Genomic DNA, 24,509 nt, shown 5'->3' with positions numbered 1-24,509 from the left:
AGGGTTCAGAAGTCTTTTAGCAGTGAACAAGAACAATGACAGAATACATGACCATGCAGATTTGGCCTCATTCTTACTCTGACCATAAACCAAAACAAAATTGAGGCAGCTCTTCTCTTTGACAGTGAACAATTGCACGCTGTCCTACTGTGGACTTCTGACTTTATTTTAGTATTTTAATTTTTTTTTATTTTTTTTTTTTTAGGATGAAGAGCACCCTAACTCATTTGTGACAGAAGACAGTCAGCAGTGTGCTGTTCTTACAGGTTAAGACCCTTTCAGTTATCCCCCTACATTTTCCCTGTAAGACCACAGGGTGGAAGGAAGGGGAAGGGGGAGGATACTAGTTTTCACATAACTGTCAAGCTCTAAACAAATCTGGAGGTAGGTCTAGTCGCACTTTATGGATCTTAGGTGAGTAGTTATCTTAGTCCCATCTTGCAGCATGCCCTTGATCACCAGTTACTGATTTGCATTATAGCAGCCAGATATCCATTAGAGTTAGATATACAATGGAGTTTAAAAATAGGTCTGTTTGGGTTTTTCTTTGCTTTTCACATATGATGCCATCTAAACCAGATCTTTCAGGTGAAGCTCTTTTGCTTACAACATTCTTTTGTTTGTTGTGAGGAGAATTAGATCTAGAAACCAGGTCTAAAGCTGATGAGAATTTTTTTTCTGGTAACATAGGTCTTATGGGTGCTGGTGTGTGATTCAGACGCAAAGCAAATACAGAAAACTTGCCATGGAACCAAGCTCTTATCTTTTGGCCTGCTATAAGCAGATAGCAGGAAGGACAGGGAATGCTTTGAAAAGGGATCTTTTCATACCTATTACAAAGAAAAGTTACTAACTTTGGGCAGTGTTGAGGTCACTGCACAATGCCAGCAGTCCTAATCATCCAATTCCTAGATTTTTTCCAAAGCTTTTTCTCTGCCTATCATGTTTTCGTTCAAGTGGCTTCTCACAACTTTGAAAAATTCCTTGCTGATAAGCAAATAATCCTCCACCTCCTCCAAATGTCTCTGTTGCTTTACAAAATTTGATAGCATCAGATTGTTACCTCTCCTGTCATGCTATCCAGTACTATCTTGTTGTTACATGCTGTGTAATAAGTTTTGTAGGAATAAGCTTTGTTATTTGTATAATATTGCACAGTACAGATTCTGACTCAGGCATTGAGATTGTAAGCCTTACCATAACACACTAGTAATAAAGGGGTAATAATGAAAGGTGCCAGCATTTTCCATAAGAACCCGAGTAAGTTATTCCCTGCTGCAGTTGGATGCTTGATGTGCTTTGTGTTTTAATGAATTAAGTGCTCATTCAACACTATTTTTAAATTCTGTGTGATTTTAAGATACGGAGCATAGTGATAGGGTGGAGCATTATATTTCTATTTCAGTGGGATGTAATTTTATTGTGTCATGCTTAGTTATGTTATTTTCATGTAGATAATCTCTGCAGCCTGTTTGCACTTGGAAGAGCAAGAGAGACTGATGTGAGGGTTCTTTCGCTTTCTTATAGATTCCGTTTGCGCTCATCTTTTTCCAAGGGCAGAACAGATTCTGTTACCATCTGGCTCGGAGGCAGTGGTACCGCAACCTGGGGAGCCTCAGAATCTGGGTGACTTGTCAACTGCCGGTCAGTTTTCTTTGGTGTACTGGCCACACCAGTGTGAAGTCATCAGAGACAGAATTGAGCACATTGGTAAGTTATTGTGTTATGCTTAAAATCTTGTGTATGGGCAAAGAGGAAGCACACCAAGAATTTATTGTCAGTTTAAGTGAAATCTTAAAAAAAAAAAATCATTATTGGGCCAGACCTAATTGCTACAGAGAAGGAAAAAATAATAATGTAGTTTAAAATGTTACATGTATGCTTCACTCACACCCTTCTCCTGGCTTTCCTTCCACTGCTCCTCCAGGTCCTCTGGCCAGCAGTTTCCTTGTAGAGGTTTCCTTTGGGTGGAAGCGAGGAGTTATTTGTTGAGAATTGTCAGCCTCTGGCGTCTATTGGTGGGAGAAATACAGTGGTGATATCTTCTTCCTTACAGTAGGATACAAATGACTCTGGGATCATTTATGTTTGCACGCTCAGTCTTAACAGCTTTCTCTTTCTTCATCAGTCTGCAGCTCTACGTTACGTCTGAATTTACCATATACAGTGTTCCTACGTGTGTTAGATGTTATTTCCTTGTTCTCTTTGTCCCACCTAAAACAAATTTTGTCCAGCTCTAGGTCTGCATTTCTACACAAATCAACTCCTTGTTACTGCTGTCTGTATAAGCCTATGGTTGTACCACGCAAAGGTAAACAAAAATAAAGCAAATTAGCCATACATACCTGGTCAATTAGAAAAATTGCTGTCACAGCTAAATTAAGCAAAACAAAGCTGCGGGCATATAAAGAAAAGTTCAGACAGACCAAACTTGACAAGCCCGAGTCCTGAGGTCTTACAAATTCAGTACAAATCTCATGTCCTGTTACTAGCAATGTCAGTACTGTATTGCAGAGCTATAAAGTTAAATATGAACATAAGCTAATAACTGCTTTTATGCGGTCTGTACAAAAGTCATACTGCAAGCCTATTTTGGGACAGTGAAGACTTGAGCAGCCCCTGTGCTTTTAGATACAACCAATTGCAGTTTGGAAGTAATCAGTAGAAACTGGAAATGCAGAGGTGGGACTGAGACGTCTGTGCCCTGATTCTGTTGCCTTTGAAACTTGGTCCCAGTATCTTGAATGGAACAGGACTGCTGTGAATATTGCAGTGAGAAATGGCCTACTGTCAGAATGAATCAGTGTTCAAAAGATATTTGACAATGCCAGGTAGGTGTAAGGGTATCTGCTTTCCTAACAGTACCAATGCTGTCTAATGTTCACCATTATCAGCCTCATTGATGGTAAGCAAGCTGTACGGGGAAGAGGCAAGTTTGCACAGTATGGACCACAGCATGGACCAACTTTGGCAAGTTGGTCCATGCACAGATCAATGTGTATTTGTATTTAGAGTTATAGTGAAGATTTGTTCACAGATGCAAAAAATTAGGTTCAAAAGGGGACTTTCCTATTCGTTTGTGTGTAGCTGGTATAAATAAGATTAACTGCTTTTCAATGTGTCCTTCATACTATGAAGACTCTTATACAGTCTTCCTGCTTGTAATCTTTCTGTGTGTCTCTTCTTTTTTCAGATTGGATACCCACTAACCCTGAGCCATTGTACACTACAACAGGTTTGGAGATGACGCCACCATACCAAACTCCTGACAAAGGCACTGTGATTTATCTAGAAGAAGGTGGGAACACTCTGAGAAACTTACTGTGAGCTGTAGACAGATGAAGCACCTGCTTTGATCTCCTTTATGAACCTAGTTTAAAGCCTGATGAAATCAATATGATTTTTTCCTGTTATTTTAAAGCACCTGGGAATAAATTGATTTTTCCTATAGATAGCAAGAGAAATAAGTTACGTAGTTATACAGGTGGCTCATCATCCATAAGTTCAGTTAATTATTTCAGAAGTCCAGCTCAACTCAAACCGTTGTTCTCAGTGAATAACACTACAAAGCAGCCTGAAATGAGTTTGTTATGAAAATAGGAGTGGAGAAAGATAACAGCCAAAAGAGAAAGTGAAAAAGATGATAGCTGTGTAACTGCAGGATCAGCACCAAAGACTGGGTTGGGAGAATATTTTGTTATCCTGTTTGTTAGAGTGGTTTTGCCAAGACATAAACAAAATCTGGCCAGACTGATCAGTGCTTGATTACACGCTGCTAAGTCTGTCAGGGATTAATCAGACAGAATTGAAGGGAGTTAGTTGCCTTATTTCATCACCACCAGTTGATTATCAGAGTTAGTTATTCTTTCATGTGTTTGCTAGGTTGGTACAGATGCCTTGGAGAACTTGGAACTTCTGGCAGTTGCTGATTCTGAGCTATTCCTACACAGATAAGAAAGGATGATAATAGTTTTGCAGTCCTAGGATAACTAGACATGGCCATAAAATTTTCAGAAGCACAGTACTGACGGGGAGCTGGCATCTTTCTTGAGGTCAACACAGTTAGTAAAAGCTTGCAATATACTGAAAAGCACTGATACTCTTTGACATCGTGTTTATTTAGAATTTAGCTGAATTAGCTACTTATGCAGTATGGGTGTATTACCTGTCACTAGTAGGTTGTTACCTTTGATGGCCAAGAAAACTGGTACCTACTGTGTGAGTAGGAAGGAACCTCTGTCCTCTGCACTGGACCTGCTAATTTATTGCAAGGAACAAGATGTGGAGGAACACCCCGACTTCCAGCTCCCCACATTTTTGAAAACAGGGCCAGTGATTTCTGTTATGGTCCTTTAATTGGTGTTCTTTAAAAATGCAGCTTTCCATGCCCTTTTTTACTAACTGGAACTTCATACACAGGCAACTGGAAGTGATTCTTATTCTAGCCTGTACAACTCTCCAGCAAAGTGTGTATTTTGGTATAATGATTCCCAGACTTCGTTAATGAAACTTTCCAACTGACGAGGTGAAAATTGCTGCCTTTACGTGTGGCCAGATCTCCCTCCTGCTCCTGAGGCATGGCGTTGTGCAGGCAATTACAGGCAGTTAGCAATTCCTGGGTTAGCAAACATCAAGATGCAGCAGAGTGTCAGTGCTTGCTGTCACTGTGAAGACCCTATCTAAATGTACAGATAGTAATAGTCAGTATTTGTTCACTACAGAGTGAGTTTTCAAGTGACGGAGCTCTGGAGCCTTTACTTCCCCTTAGCTGCTTGCACCAGGGAGAGTAGACTCCTTCTGTGAATTGGGCTGCTGGCCTCTGCAGGGCGGAACAGGAGCAGCTGGGAGGAGGAAGAGCACTTTGGAGCCCCATGGAGTTCATCTTCTCCTTTCTGTTCCTGGAACAAAATCCCCCAGCTTGGTAGCTTTGCTATCTAAGTTGTATAGTAATAAATACAGCTTTTAAAACCCTAAAATCTTCCTCACAGAGAAGCTGTGTAGAGTAGGATAAGCATCTGCGTTATGCAGATTATGACCTCACTGCCTACATTACTGGCATGTAATGAGCCATCACATCCTGTGGGAAACAGCAGCCCTCTTCTGATTCCCACTCAATCTGAATTTGAATTCAGCAGGAGTTGGGAGTTACTGCCTGGCTGGGAACTACCTGCTGCTGAGTTCCTACAGGCCCTCCTAAAATCTGGTTTGGAAGAGAAAAATACAATCCAATGGTGACTTCCATGTAGAAAAAATAAAATACCGTGATAGAGATCTCAGGTTTTATGTATGCATTTCATTCTATAAAATTTGACTGATACAGATGACTGATACACTGGAACAGGCAGCTCAGAGAAGCTGTGGGTACCCCATCCCTGGCAGTGTTCAAGGCCAGGTTGGATGGGGCTTGGAACAACCTGGTCTAGTGGAAGGTGTCTCTGCTCATGTCAGGGGGTTGGAACTGGGTGAGCTTTAATGTCCCTTCCAAGCCAAACTATTCTGTGAGTCTATGTTTCCAGAAACACTTTTATGGGATTAACTACTGAAACATTTTTCTTCCTTAAAGAAGAGCTTGAAGAAGAAGGGAAGGACAGACAAACTGTGAATGGAATTTCAGCTAAACAGAAAGTAATTATTCAAGTAGATATCCCAGCTAGCAGAGTTGACAATCCTTCTATAATGAAGACACCTGTCTGTCTCTAGTTAACTTCAGTCATGGAGAACAATACACTAAATATGGCCATATTCCTTGAATCACTCTTGCCATTATCATATAGCTTTTGTATATTCATATATCTTTTGTATATGGCAACAGTGATTCAAGGAATAAAAAGAATGACATAGGAATCTTGACTTTCACTGTACTGTAAGTACTGTCAGAGCTTTAGTAACACTACAGGAGAGAATAAGACTGCTGCAGGATAAATCTCTAGCACAGCCTCATTCAAGCAACAGCAGACACAGCTCTGATCTGAACAGGGACTGCTGTACAGCTCTAACCCTGCTTTATGGTACAGGGTCAGTCCCCCTTACCTGGCAGTATGGTAAGGCAACAGTTTCTCCTCAGGTGGATCCAGCTGTAAGGAGATAGAAGCAAGAATACAGGAGCTGGGAATACAAAAGCCTGTCAGTCAGTGTCCCATCAACAGTAAAAATTCTTCATTTTGCCAGTTAGAAAGTTATGTATTAGGGATACTTCTGGCAGATAAGACATACAGTTTGATATCAGCAGTCTGAAACGCATAGTCCATTGTTTCAGCCTGGAATACCTTCAGTTTTCAGCTCCTTTTCCCTGAGCTGGCCCTAACCCAAGTGTCAGAGTGCAGCTTTGAAGTTGCAGTTGTCTGTTGCTAGAAGGAATTTTCAGAAGGATGCAGGTATTTCCTAAAATGACTCAGACTCAAAGACATCTGTTCTGCTCCTTCCCCTACCTGACAAAAACTCCTGCTTTATGTATTCCCAAGTGAAAGATCTCTGCCCCCTGAAGCAGATCCTCCATCAGGAAGGGGATAACACACTAATCTTCGAAGCACGGTTTGAGAGTGGGAATTTGCAGAAGGTGGTCAAAGTGTAAGTTTCTAATCTTTCTTTTTTTCCTTTATTACAATGGAGTTATTATCAGTGTTGTTGTTATCAGCAGATTGCTATCAGTGTCTGAGCAGCATGTGTTACTCTGGGTTTGTAAATTGTTCTACATTAGTTAAATAAGCTTCAAAAGTAGCTTCAGGTAGCCTTCACTTGAAATGGTCTGATAGCCATTCCATAGCACTGAATGTTTTCTATAGGTAATAGTTACCCACGCAATCTCAACACCTTTTCTAAAGCACCTCCTCTTAAAGCATAGTGTAGAGAACGTTTTTAGGAGTCCTAATTATTATTGAAAGTCCTAATGGAGACAGCAGTTGCATTACTGACACAGTTGGTGCAATTAGGCATCTTTTCCTGACAGCTACATAGACTTTGATTCATGACAGTGTAAATTTGAGTCACACCTGATTCACCGTGGAGTGCTTTTTGATGGCAGTCCACATTATTTGACGCTGCATCACGCTACAGTACTAACCAGCAACACAACTCTTTGTCTTCTTTCTGCCCACTAGCAACGAATTTGAGTACCAGCTGACCCTGCGCACTGACCTCTACACAAGCAGACACACACAGTGGTACTACTTCCAAGTAAGCAATACGCAGGCAGGGATGCCATATCGCTTCACTATTGTCAACTTTACCAAGCGGAACAGCCTGTATAAACGTGGCTTGCGGCCACTGTTGTACTCAGAAGCTGATGCTAAGGAACACAAGGTTGGCTGGCGAAGGACTGGAGATGATATCAAGTATTACAAAACCAGTGTGGGCCAAGATGGACGTCAGTATTTCTCACTCACTTGGACGTTCCAGTTCCCTTATGACCAAGACACTTGCTACTTTGCCCACTGCTATCCTTACACCTACTCCAACCTGCAGGAGTACCTGGTGGCCATCTCTAAAGATCCAGTGAAATCCAGATTCTGCAAGATTCACATCTTGTGCCATTCGCTGGCAGGAAACACAGTGTATGCTTTAACTATCACCAACCCACCTAAAAGTGACAAGGACACCGAGAGGAAGGCTGTGATACTAACTGCGCGGGTGCATCCAGGAGAAACTAACAGTTCCTGGATAATGAAGGGCTTTCTGGATTACATTCTTGGCGATTCAGGCAAAGCTCAACTCCTGCGGGACAATTTTGTCTTCAAAGTAGTACCCATGTTGAATCCAGATGGTGTGATTGTGGGAAATCACCGCTGCTCTTTAACAGGTCAGGACTTGAACCGCAAATACAAATCTAACGGGAAGAAATTTTATCCTTCCATCTGGTATACCAGAAAAATGATCAAAAGGTAACCTCATTTTCTTTCCCTTTAGAACAGATCATTTACCTTTCTGCTGTCTCTTTGTTATTGTGACTTCTCTATGTCCCTTATTGTTTTGGTATTGTTTACATCTTTGCCCTGTACCCAAACCTTTCTGACTGTTTTGTTTACATTCAGTTGCATTTCAGAGTGGGTTATTTTTTCCTTCAGTATTGTGCAGATTTTCCTTTAACATACTTTCTCCACTCCTGGTAGTACCTCCGAAGTAAGAGTTTTTGTCAAAACATTTTCATTATGTTTCTCCCCACTATCCCCTGCCAAAATCTGCTCACCAAATTCCTTATGTCTTTAATTTTCTTTTTTTCTGGCATACAGCCATGTCACAGAATGAAGTTAGGTTCAGAACAGATCCCAGATGTCTATTTGACAGCACAGGTCACCAAGTTTGCTGTATGTTTTACTACAAATATGTTTGATTTCTAATGCAGACTTCTAGTTACAGAGACATTGATACTCTGGCTATAAAACTAAACCTTTGGGTATTAAACTAAACCTTCAGGTAGTAAACTAAAGCCCTCTGGTTTAACTTCTGTAACAAATTAATACAAACAAGACTTTTTTCATCTAGTTACAGCATGTTTAAAGTAAGATCCGTGTTCTTCCAAATGATTGTTTTGGCATGTAGATCCCTAGCTTTCAGGGAATGAGCCCTGTGCCTCTCTTTATTTTCCACAACAATTCCTCTTTCTGTCTTACTATATGGAGACAGCCTGCAGTTGTGAGTGCCCCATAATTAACACTGATCATGTCTGCTGAAGTGCTACTGGCCTTTAGCCTCATATTCAGCTACTGCGAGCTGCAGCAGATACGTTTATTACTGCTTCCTTCTTAGTTCCACCATGGATTTCCAACTCCTGTACAGAAAAAGCCTCAGGTGGCACAATGTTGTGCCATCACATCTTCCCTGGAGAGCTCTGCTTCAACACAAATTGGGCACTGGGGATATGGGTTGCTAAACTCCAATGTGTCTACCTGAAAATTTTCTTGAAGTAGTTAAGCAAGAATATATTGCAGAATCTTGGAACGTCGAAAAAATTGATGTCTCCAGTTTGATAAAGGAAGGAGTGGTCATTCAATCTCATAACAGTACAGCATTTATCATTCAACACATGTACAATAGTGAAACAGCAGCAGATAAGAATAGCAGATTTCAGTTGTACAACATGATCATGTACACATCTACAGAGCTGAATGTATGTAACTGAGCCTGGGAGTAAGAACAAACACATGGACAAAGGCTGATGATGCATACACTTACATCTTATGTCTGTGCAGTAAAAAGTGGGTTTTTTAGGAAGAAACTGAGCAGTTTGGCTCTAATCTAGCAACACTAAAGGTTTAAGTTAGAGCTCAGAATATGAAACTTGTATTGATTTCTTGTTCTTTAGGTTACATATGAGCTTCAGTATAACATATTAGCTCAGACTAGTTTCTGAGATGGAGGAGAAAAAAAGCCAAACCACTATTCTCTGTTGTCCTGTATTACAGAGTGATGGGGGAACGTGATGTTTTCATGTATTGTGACATCCATGGTCACAACAGGAAACAAAATGTCTTCATGTATGGTTGTGAGAGAAGGCCCCAAGCGAAAGCACCATATGTGCATCCACGTGTCTTCCCGCTCCTGCTGAGCAAGAGCTGCCCAGATAAGGTGAGCAAAAGTCTGGCTAGAATCTTACCTCAAAATTCAAGCACCACCTGGGATCCCTAATTTTTTGTTAAGGTATCACATTTACTAAAAGACCATATTTCTCCCAGTAAAATATTCTTCAATTGGCTAAAACAAGAAATGGTAGGAGTATGAAGTTTTAACTCCTTTGAAATTCCAGCACTCAAAAACATATCATGCTGAATTGGGACATAAAGTTAGCATTTTGTAAAGATTTTTTTTTAAAGAATGAAAAAAAACCAAACCAGAATGTCAAAGCAACATTGCTTTAGCATGTCGAAACCTACCATTAAATATTGTGTATTTTTATATATATATTTAAAAGATATTGTAGAATTAAAACCAAGTAAGAAACTAAAGAAGACAAAACGTTTCTCAAAATGAATCCTTTTGAAAACTTCTGTTGAAAAATGTGTCAAAATCACACTGTGTAAGACACTTCAGTTGTGGGGGGAAGTTCAGTAGGAAATGATGGCTTTTGAAATACATAATTTTCTGGCAAAATCTGACTGCAGTAAGCTGCTTTTGAATAAGAAAGGTTGCAAAGGCTCAGGTATAAAACAGCACACAAACTAGCCTAATAGATGTCATTGCATACTTACAGCTAATGCTGTTTTCCTCAGATATCAATAATGAGGTGGTTGTGAGCTTCAGGTTGATTGCATCAAACTGTTGCTCTATTAACTCATGAGAGGAGCTATTCTAACTTTTTAGTAAATATGCATGTTGGTATGTAACAGGATTTGTGGTAACTCAGCTGGTCAGGTGTCTATATAGGATCGTTTAGAAACAGTAAATACAGACACATTAAAAGTTACTTTTAGATGTTTCAGAAATCCTTCTCAGGTAAAATAATCTAATCAAAGGACTGTTATTTTACCTGCATCTCCATTATAGCAGTAAAGACAGGCTGAGAAAATTGAGGCTGTTCAGCCTGGAGAAGAGAAGGCTGCGTGGAGACCTCATAGCAGCCTTCCAGTATCTGAAGGGGGCCTACAAGGATGATGGAGAGGGACTCTTCATCACGGACTGTGACAGGACAAGGGGTAATGGGTTCAAACTGAAACAGGGGAAGTTCAGGTTAGATATAAGGAAGAAGTTCTTTACAGTGAGGGTGGTGAGGCACTGGACAGGTTGCCCAAAGAAGTTGTGAATGCTCCATCCCTGGCAGTGTTCAGGGCCAGGCTGGAGAGAGCCTTGGGCAACATGGTCTAGAGTGAGGTGTCCCTGCCCATGGCAGGGGAGTTGGAACTAGATGATCTTAAGGTCCTTTCCAACCCAAACCAGTCTGTGATTCTGTGATTCTGTCATCTTCTGGGGTATGTTGTGCAATATTCAAGTAGAATGAAAACTCACAATTGTTTACCAGGTAGATAAAATTTAAAAAAACCTTGCAGGATTAAAATTGAATTATTGCATTTTCCTGTTTACTTCAATGGCTAATGCTGTACTTGTCTTTAAGTTCTCATTTCCAGACTGCAGTTTCAGAGTGCGAAAGAGCAAAGAAGGCACAGGCCGAGTGGTGATGTGGAAGATGGGCATCAACAACAGCTACACTTTGGAAGCCTCTATCTGTGGCTCTAAGTTGGGTAAGACAATTCCCTGTAGCTATTTAGTAAGAATAATCAAACAAGACATTTGCTTCTGGTTTTTTTTCATGGAAAAAAACGTGGGTTTTCATGGTTTTTCCCTTTTTTGGTGTTCTGTCTCATTGGGTAGAAATTAATGATGATTTTAGATACGAGTTGGAAAAAACACTAAAACTAGGATATTCACTTAGCAACCTTTCAGGCCACCAGTAGCATGATTGCATATGTACCATGAAACAACAATATTAGTGGATGGCAAATTAAAAGCTGTAACTAAAGCCAGTTGTATTTTTAGGAATTTTGGATTAGGGAATCAGTTAACTGTGCCTTACAGTTAATCCCCTCTGAGTGGATAGATTTGTTCGTATAGGCAGAATAATGATCTATAATATCATTTGTATAAAACTACAGCAGTCATAGACCTATCTAGCATCTGTCAGTGAATTTGCAGTCAGCCACCACCCTGAAATATCACAGTTACCTCGCAGTCAGCAGGATGACTGCCATTTTCATTTCTGTCTTGCTCCTGTTGATGCTGCAGGCTGCAGACAAAGTACTCATTTTGATGTGAAAGACTTGGAGTCAATAGGACAGCATTTCTGTGATGCCCTCTTGAACTACTGTGTTCATAATAAGGAGGTAAGGAAAGTCCCCCTACGCCTTTTCTCCTGCTTCAGTTCATCGTACTGTGACAAAACATAATACTCTACAGGGTTATAATAATAATCAATTTGATAATTGCTTAAAGCAGTGAACTAAATTTTTTATGTTTCTTATTATTATCTGTGCCTGAGGAACATGAAAGCGTAGTGAAACAGCAAGCCAGGGTGAACTCCAGGGTCCTGAATTCTGATGCACTAGACTTGGATTCCAGGTAACTATTCAGATATACCACAATTTATTATATGTTCTCAGCATCTCATAAAGAGTACCAGAGTAAATGTTACTAAAATTAGACTTTTAATAGTCACAGTCCTTGATTTAACACTCCTTAAGAGATTGCATACAAATCTTATAGCCAAACCTTAATAGCCAGTTCATTGGAAGCAGATGTCTGTATCTACCCCCGGTGGCCTTCCTGAAGAGAAAAGAAACTGCATTGATACAGCGCTTGGTCTATTGCATCATTTAAATCCATATGCTTTTTTTCAGCCTTATATTTTGCAGAGCAATCTAGCCACAATATAAGCTATATTATTTGTTTTTGTGTAAACCTAATTTCATTAAGCATGGAAGACACTAGTCTGATTCCATTTAGGTAAAGGGGTTAAGTTCAGGGTAACTGATAATAGTGCAAGAATCCCTGCGCTGACCGGATGATACACCTATTAAACATGATCTGCTCCTCCTGCGCCAGTGATGACTGAGTAACTGCAAGATCAGTTGTGCAGGTGATTTGCGAGGGGTGGGTATTTACTATGAACAGCTGTGGCCCTATGGTCATTTATTAGGGAACAAAACTTTCATATATTTCTTTTTTTTTGAAAAAACATTAATGGGTTGGATCTATCTCATCAAACTTGAGGTGCCCAAAGTATAGAAATCAAGAACTGAGCTTCACAACTGGTCCTGAACTGCGAGGAAGAAAAAGAGACACAGAACGAGGAGAAGGCTTTCTGGGAACAAAGTGAATGATGTTCAGTGGAATGATTTAGGAGGGCAGGTAGAAGGTATGTGAAGTAGAACTAAAACCTAGGTAGAAGCAGGAGGTGCCACCTGGATAGATCAAATCTCTTTCAATAACCAAGCTTTTTCTAAAATGATGATGCCCACTTCTTTTCAGGTTAGCTGTATGTCTGTGAAATTAAAATGTGGATGTGGAAGACAGGCATCTCTGCAGCTAGGGTTACTACAGAAAACACCTGCTAATGGTTGGAATGAATGGTGCAAAATACTGTCTGCAATCACCAAATTTGGAAATTAAACAAAACAATGCTTATCTTTCACAGCAGCCAAACTTCTGACAGCCCAGACTCCTGTGATCTTGATGCGCACCAGCTAAAACTAGGTACTAAGGTATGCTATGACTTTTTCTTGTCTGTTTACATCTCTGGCCTGAATGCCACTTGGGAAAGAAACACTGGAGTTTAACAGGCTCTATTTCAAAGAACATTAGGGTTAAGTCAGTCAGAATAGTAATTAACAAATCAATAGAGTTCACGGTCCAAATGAACACTGCAGAACAATAGTGTTAATTTTCCTCATAGCTTAACCTAGATTGTCCAGAAAGTGGTGGTTTTGTTCCAAAAGAAGGTGGCTTTCTACCTGTCAGGTTCTGCTGTACAGCTAAGTAAGCAGATAGAGGGTCAGAGTGTGTAGAAGGGCACCAGCTTCAAGCGCAAGCAGTATGGTGCCCATGTACACTGCGTCAGCCATTCTTTGCAGATACCCAGTTCAGAGTGTTCAGGAGTTGTGCTCTCCTCTCACGCATGCAGGCAGGTCATCACACTGGTGCTAAGTGCTGTCAGCATCAGACTATCCCATTGCCTACATCTAAGCTTATAGCCAAATGTAGCCCCAGATTTAACAAAGTGCTTTCACTGGAGGGCAGTAAGACATTTTATTTTCCCGAAACCTGCATGTACTTGTTTTGCTGAAAAGAATGGGTTGAAACATGGGTTTTGTCCTTGTTTACTTGGTGTTTATTTCTTTGGTACCTGAGATTACCATATTATTACTCGAGATGTTTCTTGTAGATAAGCCAAACAAACTTCTTGTGAGTGAATACTTTCAGAAAGCTTGTGGATGAATGTTAGCCAACAATAATAGTTCCTGTAAATTGTTGCTTCCTGTTTGTGACATAAATACAGTAAATACGCAACAGTAAAAGGGGAAACTAGTACCAGGACTGTGTACTAATAGCGTGTAAAACTGAAGTGACTGAAACAACGACAGGAAAAAAAATGAGATGGTTTTCTGCTGTGTTAATGAGTTAAATCGGATCACACAAGATGTTTTTTGAGCATCAGAGCCAGTTTAAGGGATGGAGGCTAGGAGGAGAGACTACAGTAGCAGAATTGGGGGGGCAGGGCGGGGGGGGGGCAGGCAGGACCAAGGACAAAGGAAAAGAGACTTTCTCCTTCAGTAGCAGGAAGCCCTTAGAAGATCTCAGCAGTATGTGAAACCACAGCTTTAGGAGCTTATTTGAACCTCTCTATTTTAAAAGTTACTGCCTTTTATGAATTAGTCACTAATTTCATAAACTATAAGGGGAAGTCTTTTCCAATAAAGATCCCTCTGGGTACAAAGCCCATCCCATCAAGTCCCTGTCTTAGGAGAGGATGAGTATGGTCAGGACTGGACACAGCTTTGGCCACCTAAGCACCTTATTCCGTAAGGCTGTGCTTGCCAATACCTATGAACACAAATATACATTGCAAAACTATTAGTTAAGTTGAACTTCACTAGGTCCTGTTTTATAATTTCTGTGTGAAACGTAGGCAAAGACATCTGTCATGCAATGAAATTGTATGAATTGCATTCATGCATCTCTCACACAGTGAATTAGAGCTCTGTTTTCCCATGTGGATCCACTTCAGTGACTAATTAAGGTTGTTAGATCAAAAGTCTTACCAAAATTTTTATTGTTGTTCTTGATGGAATTTCTTAAAGGCATTTGCAAAAGGTGAATAGCAAGGAATGTCACAGGTACAGTCATTTTTTTGACAGAAATTCATGCTGGAGCTGTAAGTAGCCCTCAACAGCACTTTACTGGTGTTCAACCTAGAAAACTATGGCCCTCAGATGTGAAACAGGAGCACTGTTATTGTTACCTAGAGAAAGCAAACTGTTGTTTGGAAAGACGAAGTCACGTTAATATTTTCATGGGTATTTTTATGTACATAAACATTATAATGGTAATTGCTTTATTAAGGCTTTCATTGGTTCAATAGGTAGACCAGTGATTCCCAAGCTTTTTGCATTTTATGCCAGTCTTTCTTTTCAGAAGCCGCAACTTCGGAAAAACAATTGTAGCAATTAATACTACTGAGAAAGCAGGGCTGTCCAGGTTCCCAGACTAAAATAAACAAGCCATACTGAGTAGGAAGTGACGTCCCTTGTCGATATGGTATGTTTGTGTCCAGGTTCATAAATATTTGCTGAACAACATAAGGAATTCAATCTCAAGCAGCTTGCTTACCTATGTTCCTTCTGGCATTGTGACTATCATGTTTATTTACAACTGGTTTGTTTTGTTGGGGTAGGTTTTTTTCATTGTAACTATAATATTCCGCTATGAATCAAAATGGTTACATACTATTTTCTGTGCAGAAAAAAAACAAAGCATCAGGAGAACATTTTCACAGCATTGCTAAGGACAGAAGTCATGAAAGCAAAAATGTGAGTATTTTTCATCCCTGTAGAAAAATGATGTGCTCTTCTTCTACCGAGACACTGATATATGACAACTTAATTCAACAATTATAACTTTAGACAAACAACTTTGTCACCAAAAGCTGCTGACCTAGAGTGCCCATTGCTTTTTATTGTCTATTTTATCTATGAATGAAGTATCAACACCAGCAAGTCTGGGGCAGGAAAAAATGGTAAAATTATACATTATTCAACGCAGATCTTTCTGTCAAGGAATATGCTTTGGAGCTGGAGATGACACCAGCTCTTCTTCAGTCTCCAAAACTACTATCATCTCACTCCGTCAGCTGGACCTGTTTCACTTCCAGTTTCATTGAACAAGACTTTTGCCAAGTCCATTGACGTATTTTCTGTTGTGTTTTCCAGTTCAGTAGAGTGCTGTGAAGAGAAAGGGAAAGGTCACAAGACATTTTAGGGAAACAGGCAATAATTTTTTTAATTAACTTTGGGATCATTACCAAGCCCAAGCTCTGAAATACTTGTGCTGGCAATATTTGTGAAGCTGCATCATCCCCCTTCCTACCAGTCAGAGTGTGTGATTTGGTACTCTGCATTAGCCTCTCTAGCAGCCACCATGGAATTAAGTTTACTAAAGGGTCATTGTTGGAATAGTTGATATAAGATCTAATCTTTTTTAAAACTTCACTTCTCCATTATTATTGTTTGGTATCCTACATAACGATTTCAACAATATGAGCCTCGTTGTAGCTGACACACACTTAAAAATCATAGATGAAAATAATGTAGTCTGATGTTATGTTCCTACTTTCATGAAAAGGAATTTAACTGAAATATGTTTTATAATGCTGAGCACCCGACAGCTTACAAAGTGAACACAAGTTGCTGTCTTTTCTGAGCTTTTGAAAATCAGGCCAAATACTGAATGCCTAGCTTGGCTTCTGCTGGGGGTTGGGTAGTGGTGGTGGTGGTGTGTGGAAGGAGAGAAAGAGAGAAAAGAGAGAAAACAAATAAAAGAAAGAAAAGAGAGAAAAGAAAAAAAAGAGCAGAGAAAGAAAAGAGAGAAAACAAATAAAAGAAAGAAAAGAGAGAGAAGAAAAAAAAGAGCAGAGAAAGAAAAGAGAGAAAAGAAAAAAGAGCAGAGAAAGAGAGAGAAAGAGAGAAAAAGAAAGAGAGAAAGAAAGAGAGAGAAAAAGAAAGAGAGAAAGAGAAAGAAAAGAAGGAAAGAAAGAAGGAAAGAGGAAAGAAGAAAAGAAAAAAGGAAAAGAAAAGAAAAGGAAAAGAAAAGAAAAGAAAAAGAAAAGAAAAGAAAAGAAAAGAAAAGAAAAGAAAAGAAGAGAAAAGAAGAGAAAAGAAGAGAAAAGAAGAGAAAGAAAAGAAAGAAAAGAAAAGAAAAGAAAAGAAAAGAAAAGAAAAGAAAAGAAAAGAAAAGAAAAGAAAAGAAAAGAAAAGAAAGGAAAGAAAAGAGAGAAAAGAATAAGAGAAGAGAAGGAGAAAAGGAAAGAAAGAGAAAAAGAAAGACCCCAGCCTTTATATGTTAACTCTTTTCCCAGTAGTTATTGAACCCTTACCAAACTTCCCCTGTTGTAACCTAGTGTACACTCCTTGAACAAGCCATAAAGTGGCTGACTGATAATACCTTTTTAGGTATTTAGTCTTTAGAAACTTATTAATTATTCATTCGTGTTTCTATTCTGTTTCGCAGACTCAAGGCATTGAAACTCAACATAAGGTATTTCAGGTCTCTGACCCAGTGAAAAAAGGTAAACATTGTATGTTTGTTTAATTCTTCAAATCCCAGTAAGTCAAATTTTTTCTATAATATCAAACTTCAGTAAAGAGTATGTTCCAAAAAGTACAGAATTCTATGGCTGGGATTTCATTCAGTCTCAGCATTTAGAAGACCTCATTTTTCTTTAGTTTAAACTGTCTTCATCACATTCTTACCCTCTGCTTTACTGATTGGAAACACTCTCATTGGAGAAAAACTGAAGCCGAGGCAAATTCCAGAGAGGTGAAAAAATATTTGCTCCTATTGGCAGTATGGTGCATGCATTTGTGATAATATGCTCATTTGGTCCAGAGAAACTAGAGAAGAAAACTTTCATCAGTCAAACAGGGCAGAACAAATCCTATGGAACTTTTTGGCTTCAGTACAGACAAATGAAAGAAGCAAATGTGGAGGCTACGGAAACAGATCTGGAGGACTTGCATCATTGCAAGCACTAGGAAATCTGGGGAAGATTTAGACGTCAGACTAAACAAGTAGCTCAGACCTCATAGCAGCCTTCCAGTATCTGAAGGGGGTCTATAAGGATGCTGGGGAGGGACTCTTCCTTAGGGACTGTAGTGGTAGGACAAGGGGTAATGGGTTCAAACTTAAACAGGGGAAGTTTAGGTTACATATAAGGAAGAAGTTCTTTACAGTGAGGGTGGTGAGGCACTGGAATGGGTTGCCCAGGGAGGTTGTGGATGCTCCATCCCTGGCGGTGTTCAAGGCCAGGTTGGACAGAGCCTTGGACCACGCGGTTTAGGGCAAGGTGTCCCTGCCCATGGCAGGGGGGTTGGAACTAAATGATCTTAAGGTCCTTTCCAACCCTAACTATTCTATGATTCTATGATTCTATGAACATGAGTTCTGTTTATGTGCCACCAGGACAAATATAGTTCTTACCTATGTGAAAATAGAAGGAGGGAAAAGCTATCTTGACTTCTCCATAGAACTTCTCTGAGACTAATACTGAATTCCTTTAACTGCTTCTGGTGTTAGCATTATTTTTAAGATTTTAAAAATAAATAAATAAATAATGAAAGTATTTAAGAACCAGTGACAATTTCTAGTCATGACACTTAAGGGAGTTCAGTCACTTTATGATGAAATGAGACTTCATGGAATGAAAATTGTCCCCTAAAATATAACAACATTCTTCAGCAGAGTAGCTCAAAGTAGCAGACATAGCCTCAGTTGATGAAAAAGAAAGCTTGAGAAGCTGTGACTGCAGTGGATGAGAGACAAATTTGCATTAGAAATGAGATTTGCATTTTGGCATTGAGTCAGAAAACTCCAGATGTGAGTTTTCTATCTTGCTTCAGTCAAACATGCAGCCTACAACAGGGGTCACAGAAAACTGAATGAAATTGCTAGCCTGTTTTTCATGGTAGGTGGAACAAATGATGAGATAATTTGTGGTTCTTTCACACCTTAAAAATCTGATTTTCATCAGACAGATGACAGAATAGGCTTCTTACAGGAACGTATAGTTTACTGAATTCTGAAGTTGAAGGGTAGGGTTTCGTAGAGTGTTAGAGTTTTAATTGAAAACATTGATGTGGACAGAGTACTGAAACACGATGGAAATTGTTATGCTTAGTGTCAAACTTTGTGGTTTTGCAGATACCCACAAAGCGATAAGAAACAGCCCACTATCAAGCTTACAAAACCAACAAGTTAATAGGTGAGGAAAAGAGTGAAGTAGAAATGTCCTGAATACAAAACTGCCTTTCTTCACCTCACAATGTCACAAGTTGATTTTTGCCATTGTTTTTATTTATTCAATAGACACCTGTGAGCAGTGTTAATTACAGCATCGTGTCGCTATTTTAAAATTCTTGCAGCTTGTATTATTGCCAAAAGTTTGCAAAGCTGATAGCACATTTCTCTTCAATTCTGACCTTTCCTACACAGCTGAACAAGCCTCATGAAATAGTCCAAGAATTACAAAAAGGAAAAAAAAAAAAAAGAGGATTCTTCTTATGAAATAAGAGCTTTAAAATCTTTTCCAGATGTCATGCCAGCAAATTATACAGAACAGTATTTCAGCTGTTATTGTCATGAGCAGAGATGTAGAATTCCTCGGTGAGGACAGGATGTGAAATATTAAGTCCTCCCTATTATCTATGGTTTTATATACAAGAGGGATTTATGGATTCATAGAGAGCTATCACAGATCAGTTAAACAGAGGAAGGTGAGAACATATTACTTATTCTCTGCCTACATTAAGGATCCTGGAATTAATCCTCAGGACAATCCTTATTCATGTGATTTTCACACTCCAGGTGCTGAAAATCTAACAGTGTCATGCTGTAGTCGTATGTTTTAGTAATGCCTGTGTGCTTGGTTTTGAATTCTTGTCTTGTTTTTCTCAGACAGACACACAGAGCTATTCTGCCTTATGACTACTTTGGTTTTGTCTTAGAGAACCTAACCAGACAAAACAATACCAAAGCCAAAACCACACACAAAAAACCCCCAAATGGCATGGTAGCTGGAAAGCTAACAGGTGAATATCTGGTTTGTGATAGGGTTCGTGCCCAAGATAAGCAAGGACTGGATTCACTGATTGAGGGAATCCCGTGTTCTTAATGTATTTTTTCAAACCTATGTAAATATAACTGGAAGCTTTCCCTGGGTTTTGCCCTCCCTACTTTATTTTAGCCAGCTGGGTTAAGTATTATTAATAAAATTCAGTATTAACTGTATAAAGCACCTCTTCACTTAGAATAAAAGGAGCCATAAAATGCTGTAAATATTTGTGTCCAAGGGACATGCCTCCCTATGCCCTGTCATAGCTGGTTCGTCTCACACATTGATCATGGACCTTACGCAGTAGTTTTCTGCCTCACCATACGCTGCAGGACTAGTATTTGCAATGTAGCACTATAGCTCACCAGCTGATAAGATGCATCTGCTGGGTCAGGTCATGCTGAGGGAGAGGCCCCGGGCTTGGCCTGCAGCAGTGATTTTGCCACTTGAGGAGATGTGGTCTTCACGTGCTGTTGGTGGCAGGGCTGTGCCTGTCACACCAGCCGATGCACTGGAGATGCATGTCTTGAGAAGGAAGATACATGAGCCACCTGCAGTATGGAGGGAGAGATGGTGTTACAAATTATTCCCCCTGTGCCACCTCATTAAGTCTCATGCAAGTCTGCGTTAAGCTGTAATTGGCCTCCGTGGGATGAGCGGTTAAGTACTGTTTAAGCACAATTCAAGTATGGTACAGTTGAGTACATTTAAGTGTTATGACTGATGAGGGCTTGCCTGCCAACGAGGAGATTAATGAACACATTTTTAAGTGCTTTTGCAGTCTTGGATGACTTTAAAACACTTTCTTTCCCAGTTGCAGCTGTTCTTTCCTAGCTATTGTGTACCATATCCAAGGGTAAAAATGTAATAGATCATGTTCTTCTTGGCTTTCCTGGAATTGATGTTGCTAGGAGGAAGGAAAGAAAAACAGAATCATGACTGTTAATACTTTGTTTAGATCCAGACTGCAAGACTATCCTACAGCCTGTAAAACACCTTATATCCCCTTTTTCTCCCTCCTACTGCTATTCCAGAGATGTCTTATAAGCAGGGTGTGTAATAAGGGCAGGTGCTGTATATACACCTGAGAAGAAATAACTTCTATCCCAAAAGTTGCTGTCACTCAGGCACTTTCATCTCACCTGCACTGGACCTCGGTTCAGCTGCTGCCTGGGTGCAGTGGCACCACCACTCTGGAGGCTGCCACACTACTTAACGTCTATCTTCCCTGGGTGCTGGCACTGCTTATGCCCCGGGGCACCTTGTTCTTACCCAGTCAGCCACCAGTGAGCACCAGTGCAGTGAGCACTAGCAGCTGAACAGCTCATGAACACGTATCACCTGGCAAGACAGCCAGGTGGCACCCACTCCCACCTTGCTTGACCAGTGGGGTTTGACATAGTATTCGTGCCCTGGAGATGTCTGTTATGACTCTAGTCCAGTGTCATTTGAATGTCGAACATGTGCTTTCCTTGGAGCAGACACTAGGAGCAAGACGTGTTCTTCAGCAGAGTCGCATGAGTACCAACACAAAATAGTCATGTTGCCTTTGGCACCTCTACTTCCTGATTCACAGTTCTATGTGTAGTGGAACAATTTCAATGGGAGCTACCTGGTGTCTTTATCCCCAGATAGCCTTTCGTAGGCAACAGATAAAGAAGGGGAGGTGGGCATATGAGTTATAATCTGCTCAATATGAAGACTTAATCCCCACAATTAGTCATCTGAGTAAATGGCTTAATCTCCAGCAATGTCTGCTTACTGTAACTCTACTTACTATAACTGTATGAGCCACAGGCAGTTATTGAGTCTGACCCGGCCAAGACAAAATTTGGATGTTTCATTGTGTTGATTTTTTTTTTTTTTTTAAATCTGATAGGCACTTCCAATGGTTTTCTTTGGTTTTCTTTTTTTTTTTCTTTTTTCACGTTTCACAGTAGAATCACCAATTTCAGCCTCTGCCACACAAGTAGGAGAGGATCTCAGGTAGGATACTATTCTATTTTACAGGTGTCTAGCATTTTTCACAAAGCAGGAGTGAGAAAATGATCCCAGACTGATTTCTCTCCAAATCCCTTCTCCTCCTTTTTATGCTCTTCTGACATTGTGCTTCATTGGTTTTCATTCATAAACTAGACAGCTGTCCTTGGCCATTTCATGCCATGGTTGAGACTGCAGTGGAAGGTCATATTAGAGAAGCAGAGAATCCTCTTTCCTCCATCTCATCTGGAGTACCAGACCCCCTCCTTCAGCACATGGCTGAAGCTGCTTTCCTCCTGTTTGCTGTTCACTGGCACATAGGCAATGATCTGGGGCTTTTCTGGAGGAAGGGATGATTGCCGCTGCCTTGGGAGGGAAGGAAAAGATAGGGCCATATGTCTACTAAGAAACAGGGCAGAAGTGAGAAAATAAAGGCCAAGCCAGGCTAGGTGGCACAGACAGTCCAAAACAGACAGTTACTAGTTTAGAATGGTTGGATATCCCAAAGTCAGAGTATTGTCGTGGTGCTGGTGCATAGCTCATTGGTAATGCATTCCCTTCACTTCTAGGTTTTGGTGCTTTGATGAAGAACAATGAAGGTTGTACACTGATGGGTGTGTGAGGCCCCATGGCAGTAACGCTATCAGTGTGTATTACTTTCATAAGTACCCACCTACTGATAGCATACAACGTCCTGTGTGTTGCTGAGCGCACAACTGGCTGTTGTTGAGTAACAGAGCAAAGTGGAGTTAGCCAGCCAGTTAGATTGCAGCAGATCCTGCCACAAACACCACTTTTTACTTCTGTGATGGAAAAGTAACCTGCTGCTGCTTCTGTGATGGGTACTTCCTGCTGCCTCAGAAGGGATAGTGTTATAGTGGCTACATGATATTGGCACTAGTGTCCTTAAGACAATATGATGGTTCTTTGTAGTTTGAAATACAGTAAATTACTTCTTTTTTTTTTTTTTCCCCCCCTATTATGTGATTCTAAGGAAATGCTCTGACTAAAGTAGCAGGAATTTTACCTGTAAGGATTTTCTGTTCTGTGTGGTCATCTGTATGTATATCTTGTCATGAATTTGTGTTGAGATAAAATATTTTCTGGCCTGACCTCTGTGTGTTTTAGCTCCAAGAGTCACACCCATAATGCTAAAGGAAATAATGAAAAACCATCTGTGCCTCAGGAGGCAGGAGAAAGTGTGTGCCATGATATGATCCTATCCACAAGAGAAAATTTCCATTCATCCAGCTTTAATCTGTTCTCCCAGAAGACGAAGAAACAGAAGGACAAAAGTGTCTCCAAGCCTGCAGAGAAGACATTTCAATCTCCAAAAGGTTTCTCTGTTATTGTTCTATTAGAAGTACACCGAAGAATAGGATTGGGTTTTGTTTGGTGCGTTTCTGAAAGAGATAAGACAGATGGTGGCAGTACATTAGCAGTGCTGGAAAACTCCTACGCCATGGCAGATACCAGAGCTGGTTTCATGGAGCTTCCCAGCTGAGACACTGGAAGTCCAGAAGCTCATTAACCTCTTTGTAAACAGCTAAGGGAAAAGAGCTTGGAAAATCTCAACTTAATGGCAAAGGATAGTGCCTCTGACCCTGCACTATCCTTCTGCAGTTACTGGTGGGAAAGGCTCTAGCCAGTGGTTCATTGCTTTTCACATGTATTAGCATGCCATAAAGGGATGTACGGTCTGATCCTGAGAAATGTTGGGATTAACCTTTTCAGAGAGCGGTCAATAGACTATCATATCACTGGAGCAATAAAACCAGGTCCTGTGCCTACGGCTGAAGTCCCCACATTTTAGTACTAGATTTTGAATCACGCTGTTGCTCTCCTTCTTAAACGAAATGTTTCTGCCATAATACCACAGTTTCTTGTGAAGGAAACTGAAGTCATGTACTTATTTAGTAAGTAGTGACTCTGTAGTAGTTGATATGGATTTGGTTTTTTTGTCCTTTTTGGCTCAGGTCATGATCGTAGTGCAAAGAGCGATTCAAAAAAGGAAGAAAGGAAAATGAAGGAGAGGCTCCCCTCAAAAACCACGAGGCTCCAGAAAACCAGGACAGCAAGACAGGATGTATATTTTGGGAAGAGTAAATTCTGCCAGGGACAAGACAAACTGCAATTCCCTCTGCCGTTACTGCCTGAAGAAAAGAACAGACAACATGCTGCAAAATACCAGGGCATATTCTTGAGCTCCAATTCTTTAGCCAATGAAGGCACATGAAAGTGTCATGTATGTGATGTGCTTAAACAATTCCCAAGACTTTGGTTATGGATTATGACTCTACCAGCAAGGGAGTAGATACCTGCAGAAATCAAAATTATGCTTGCTCTTTTAAAAAAAAAAAAAAAAAAAATTTTCACCCACATTGGCTAATGTATACACGAAATTTCTCACCGCATGAAGAAGTATCCCATATTCTAAACCAGTTTTGTAGGGAGTCTCTGGAAATAAAGTATCATTTTTCTTAAACAGTATCTACTGGTTTTGTGATGCAGACTCCACTTCCAGAAAGAACTATGTGGAGAGCTAAGTTCCCTCCTGCTGCTTTTTTCCTTTTTTTTTTTTTTTATTTTTACTATTTTCCCATCTTCACTCTGTTTGGAAGTTTCCTAAGATTCTCAGGTAGAGGGATTATTCACCAAGCAGCTGAAGCCACCGTTCCTTGGTCAGAGTAAAGAAACTCAAGTTATAAGCTGCAAAAATCATTCC

The 24,509-nt window shown here is 40.1% G+C and overlaps 1 protein-coding gene across 5 annotated transcripts; it reads left to right on the top strand.

Moving 5' to 3' along the window:
* The first annotated feature begins 211 nt into the window (after window positions 1–211).
* AGBL3 (ATP/GTP binding protein like 3) lies at window positions 212–24,274 on the top strand. Of its 5 annotated transcripts, XR_003990450.2 has the most exons (16): window positions 212–266; window positions 1,528–1,710; window positions 3,194–3,298; window positions 6,462–6,567; window positions 7,098–7,877; window positions 9,399–9,561; window positions 11,042–11,168; window positions 11,710–11,807; window positions 11,963–12,042; window positions 13,118–13,184; window positions 15,441–15,509; window positions 17,206–17,263; window positions 18,895–18,955; window positions 21,742–21,790; window positions 22,913–23,121; window positions 23,761–24,274. XR_003990450.2 is itself a non-coding variant. In XM_030478622.2 (15 exons), the coding sequence occupies exons 3-15, from the start codon at window positions 3,244–3,246 to the stop codon at window positions 24,018–24,020; spliced, it is 2,118 nt and encodes a 705-aa protein (XP_030334482.1). In that variant the 5' UTR covers window positions 212–266; window positions 1,528–1,710; window positions 3,194–3,243; the 3' UTR covers window positions 24,021–24,274. The 5 variants fall into 5 exon arrangements, 4 of the variants coding, with proteins under 4 accessions (XP_030334482.1, XP_030334486.1, XP_030334485.1 ...); XM_030478622.2 differs by lacking the exon at window positions 18,895–18,955 and having other exon boundaries at window positions 21,745–21,790; XM_030478626.2 differs by having other exon boundaries at window positions 21,745–21,790; window positions 22,913–24,274.
* Window positions 24,275–24,509: the final 235 nt, after the last annotated feature.

The sequence above is a fragment of the Strigops habroptila genome, chromosome 3, assembly GCF_004027225.2.
Source record: "Strigops habroptila isolate Jane chromosome 3, bStrHab1.2.pri, whole genome shotgun sequence".
Lineage (NCBI taxonomy): Eukaryota > Metazoa > Chordata > Aves > Psittaciformes > Psittacidae > Strigops > Strigops habroptila.
The sequence above is the reverse complement of the archived record's forward strand: the minus strand, read 5'-3'. Positions and strand labels throughout refer to the sequence as shown.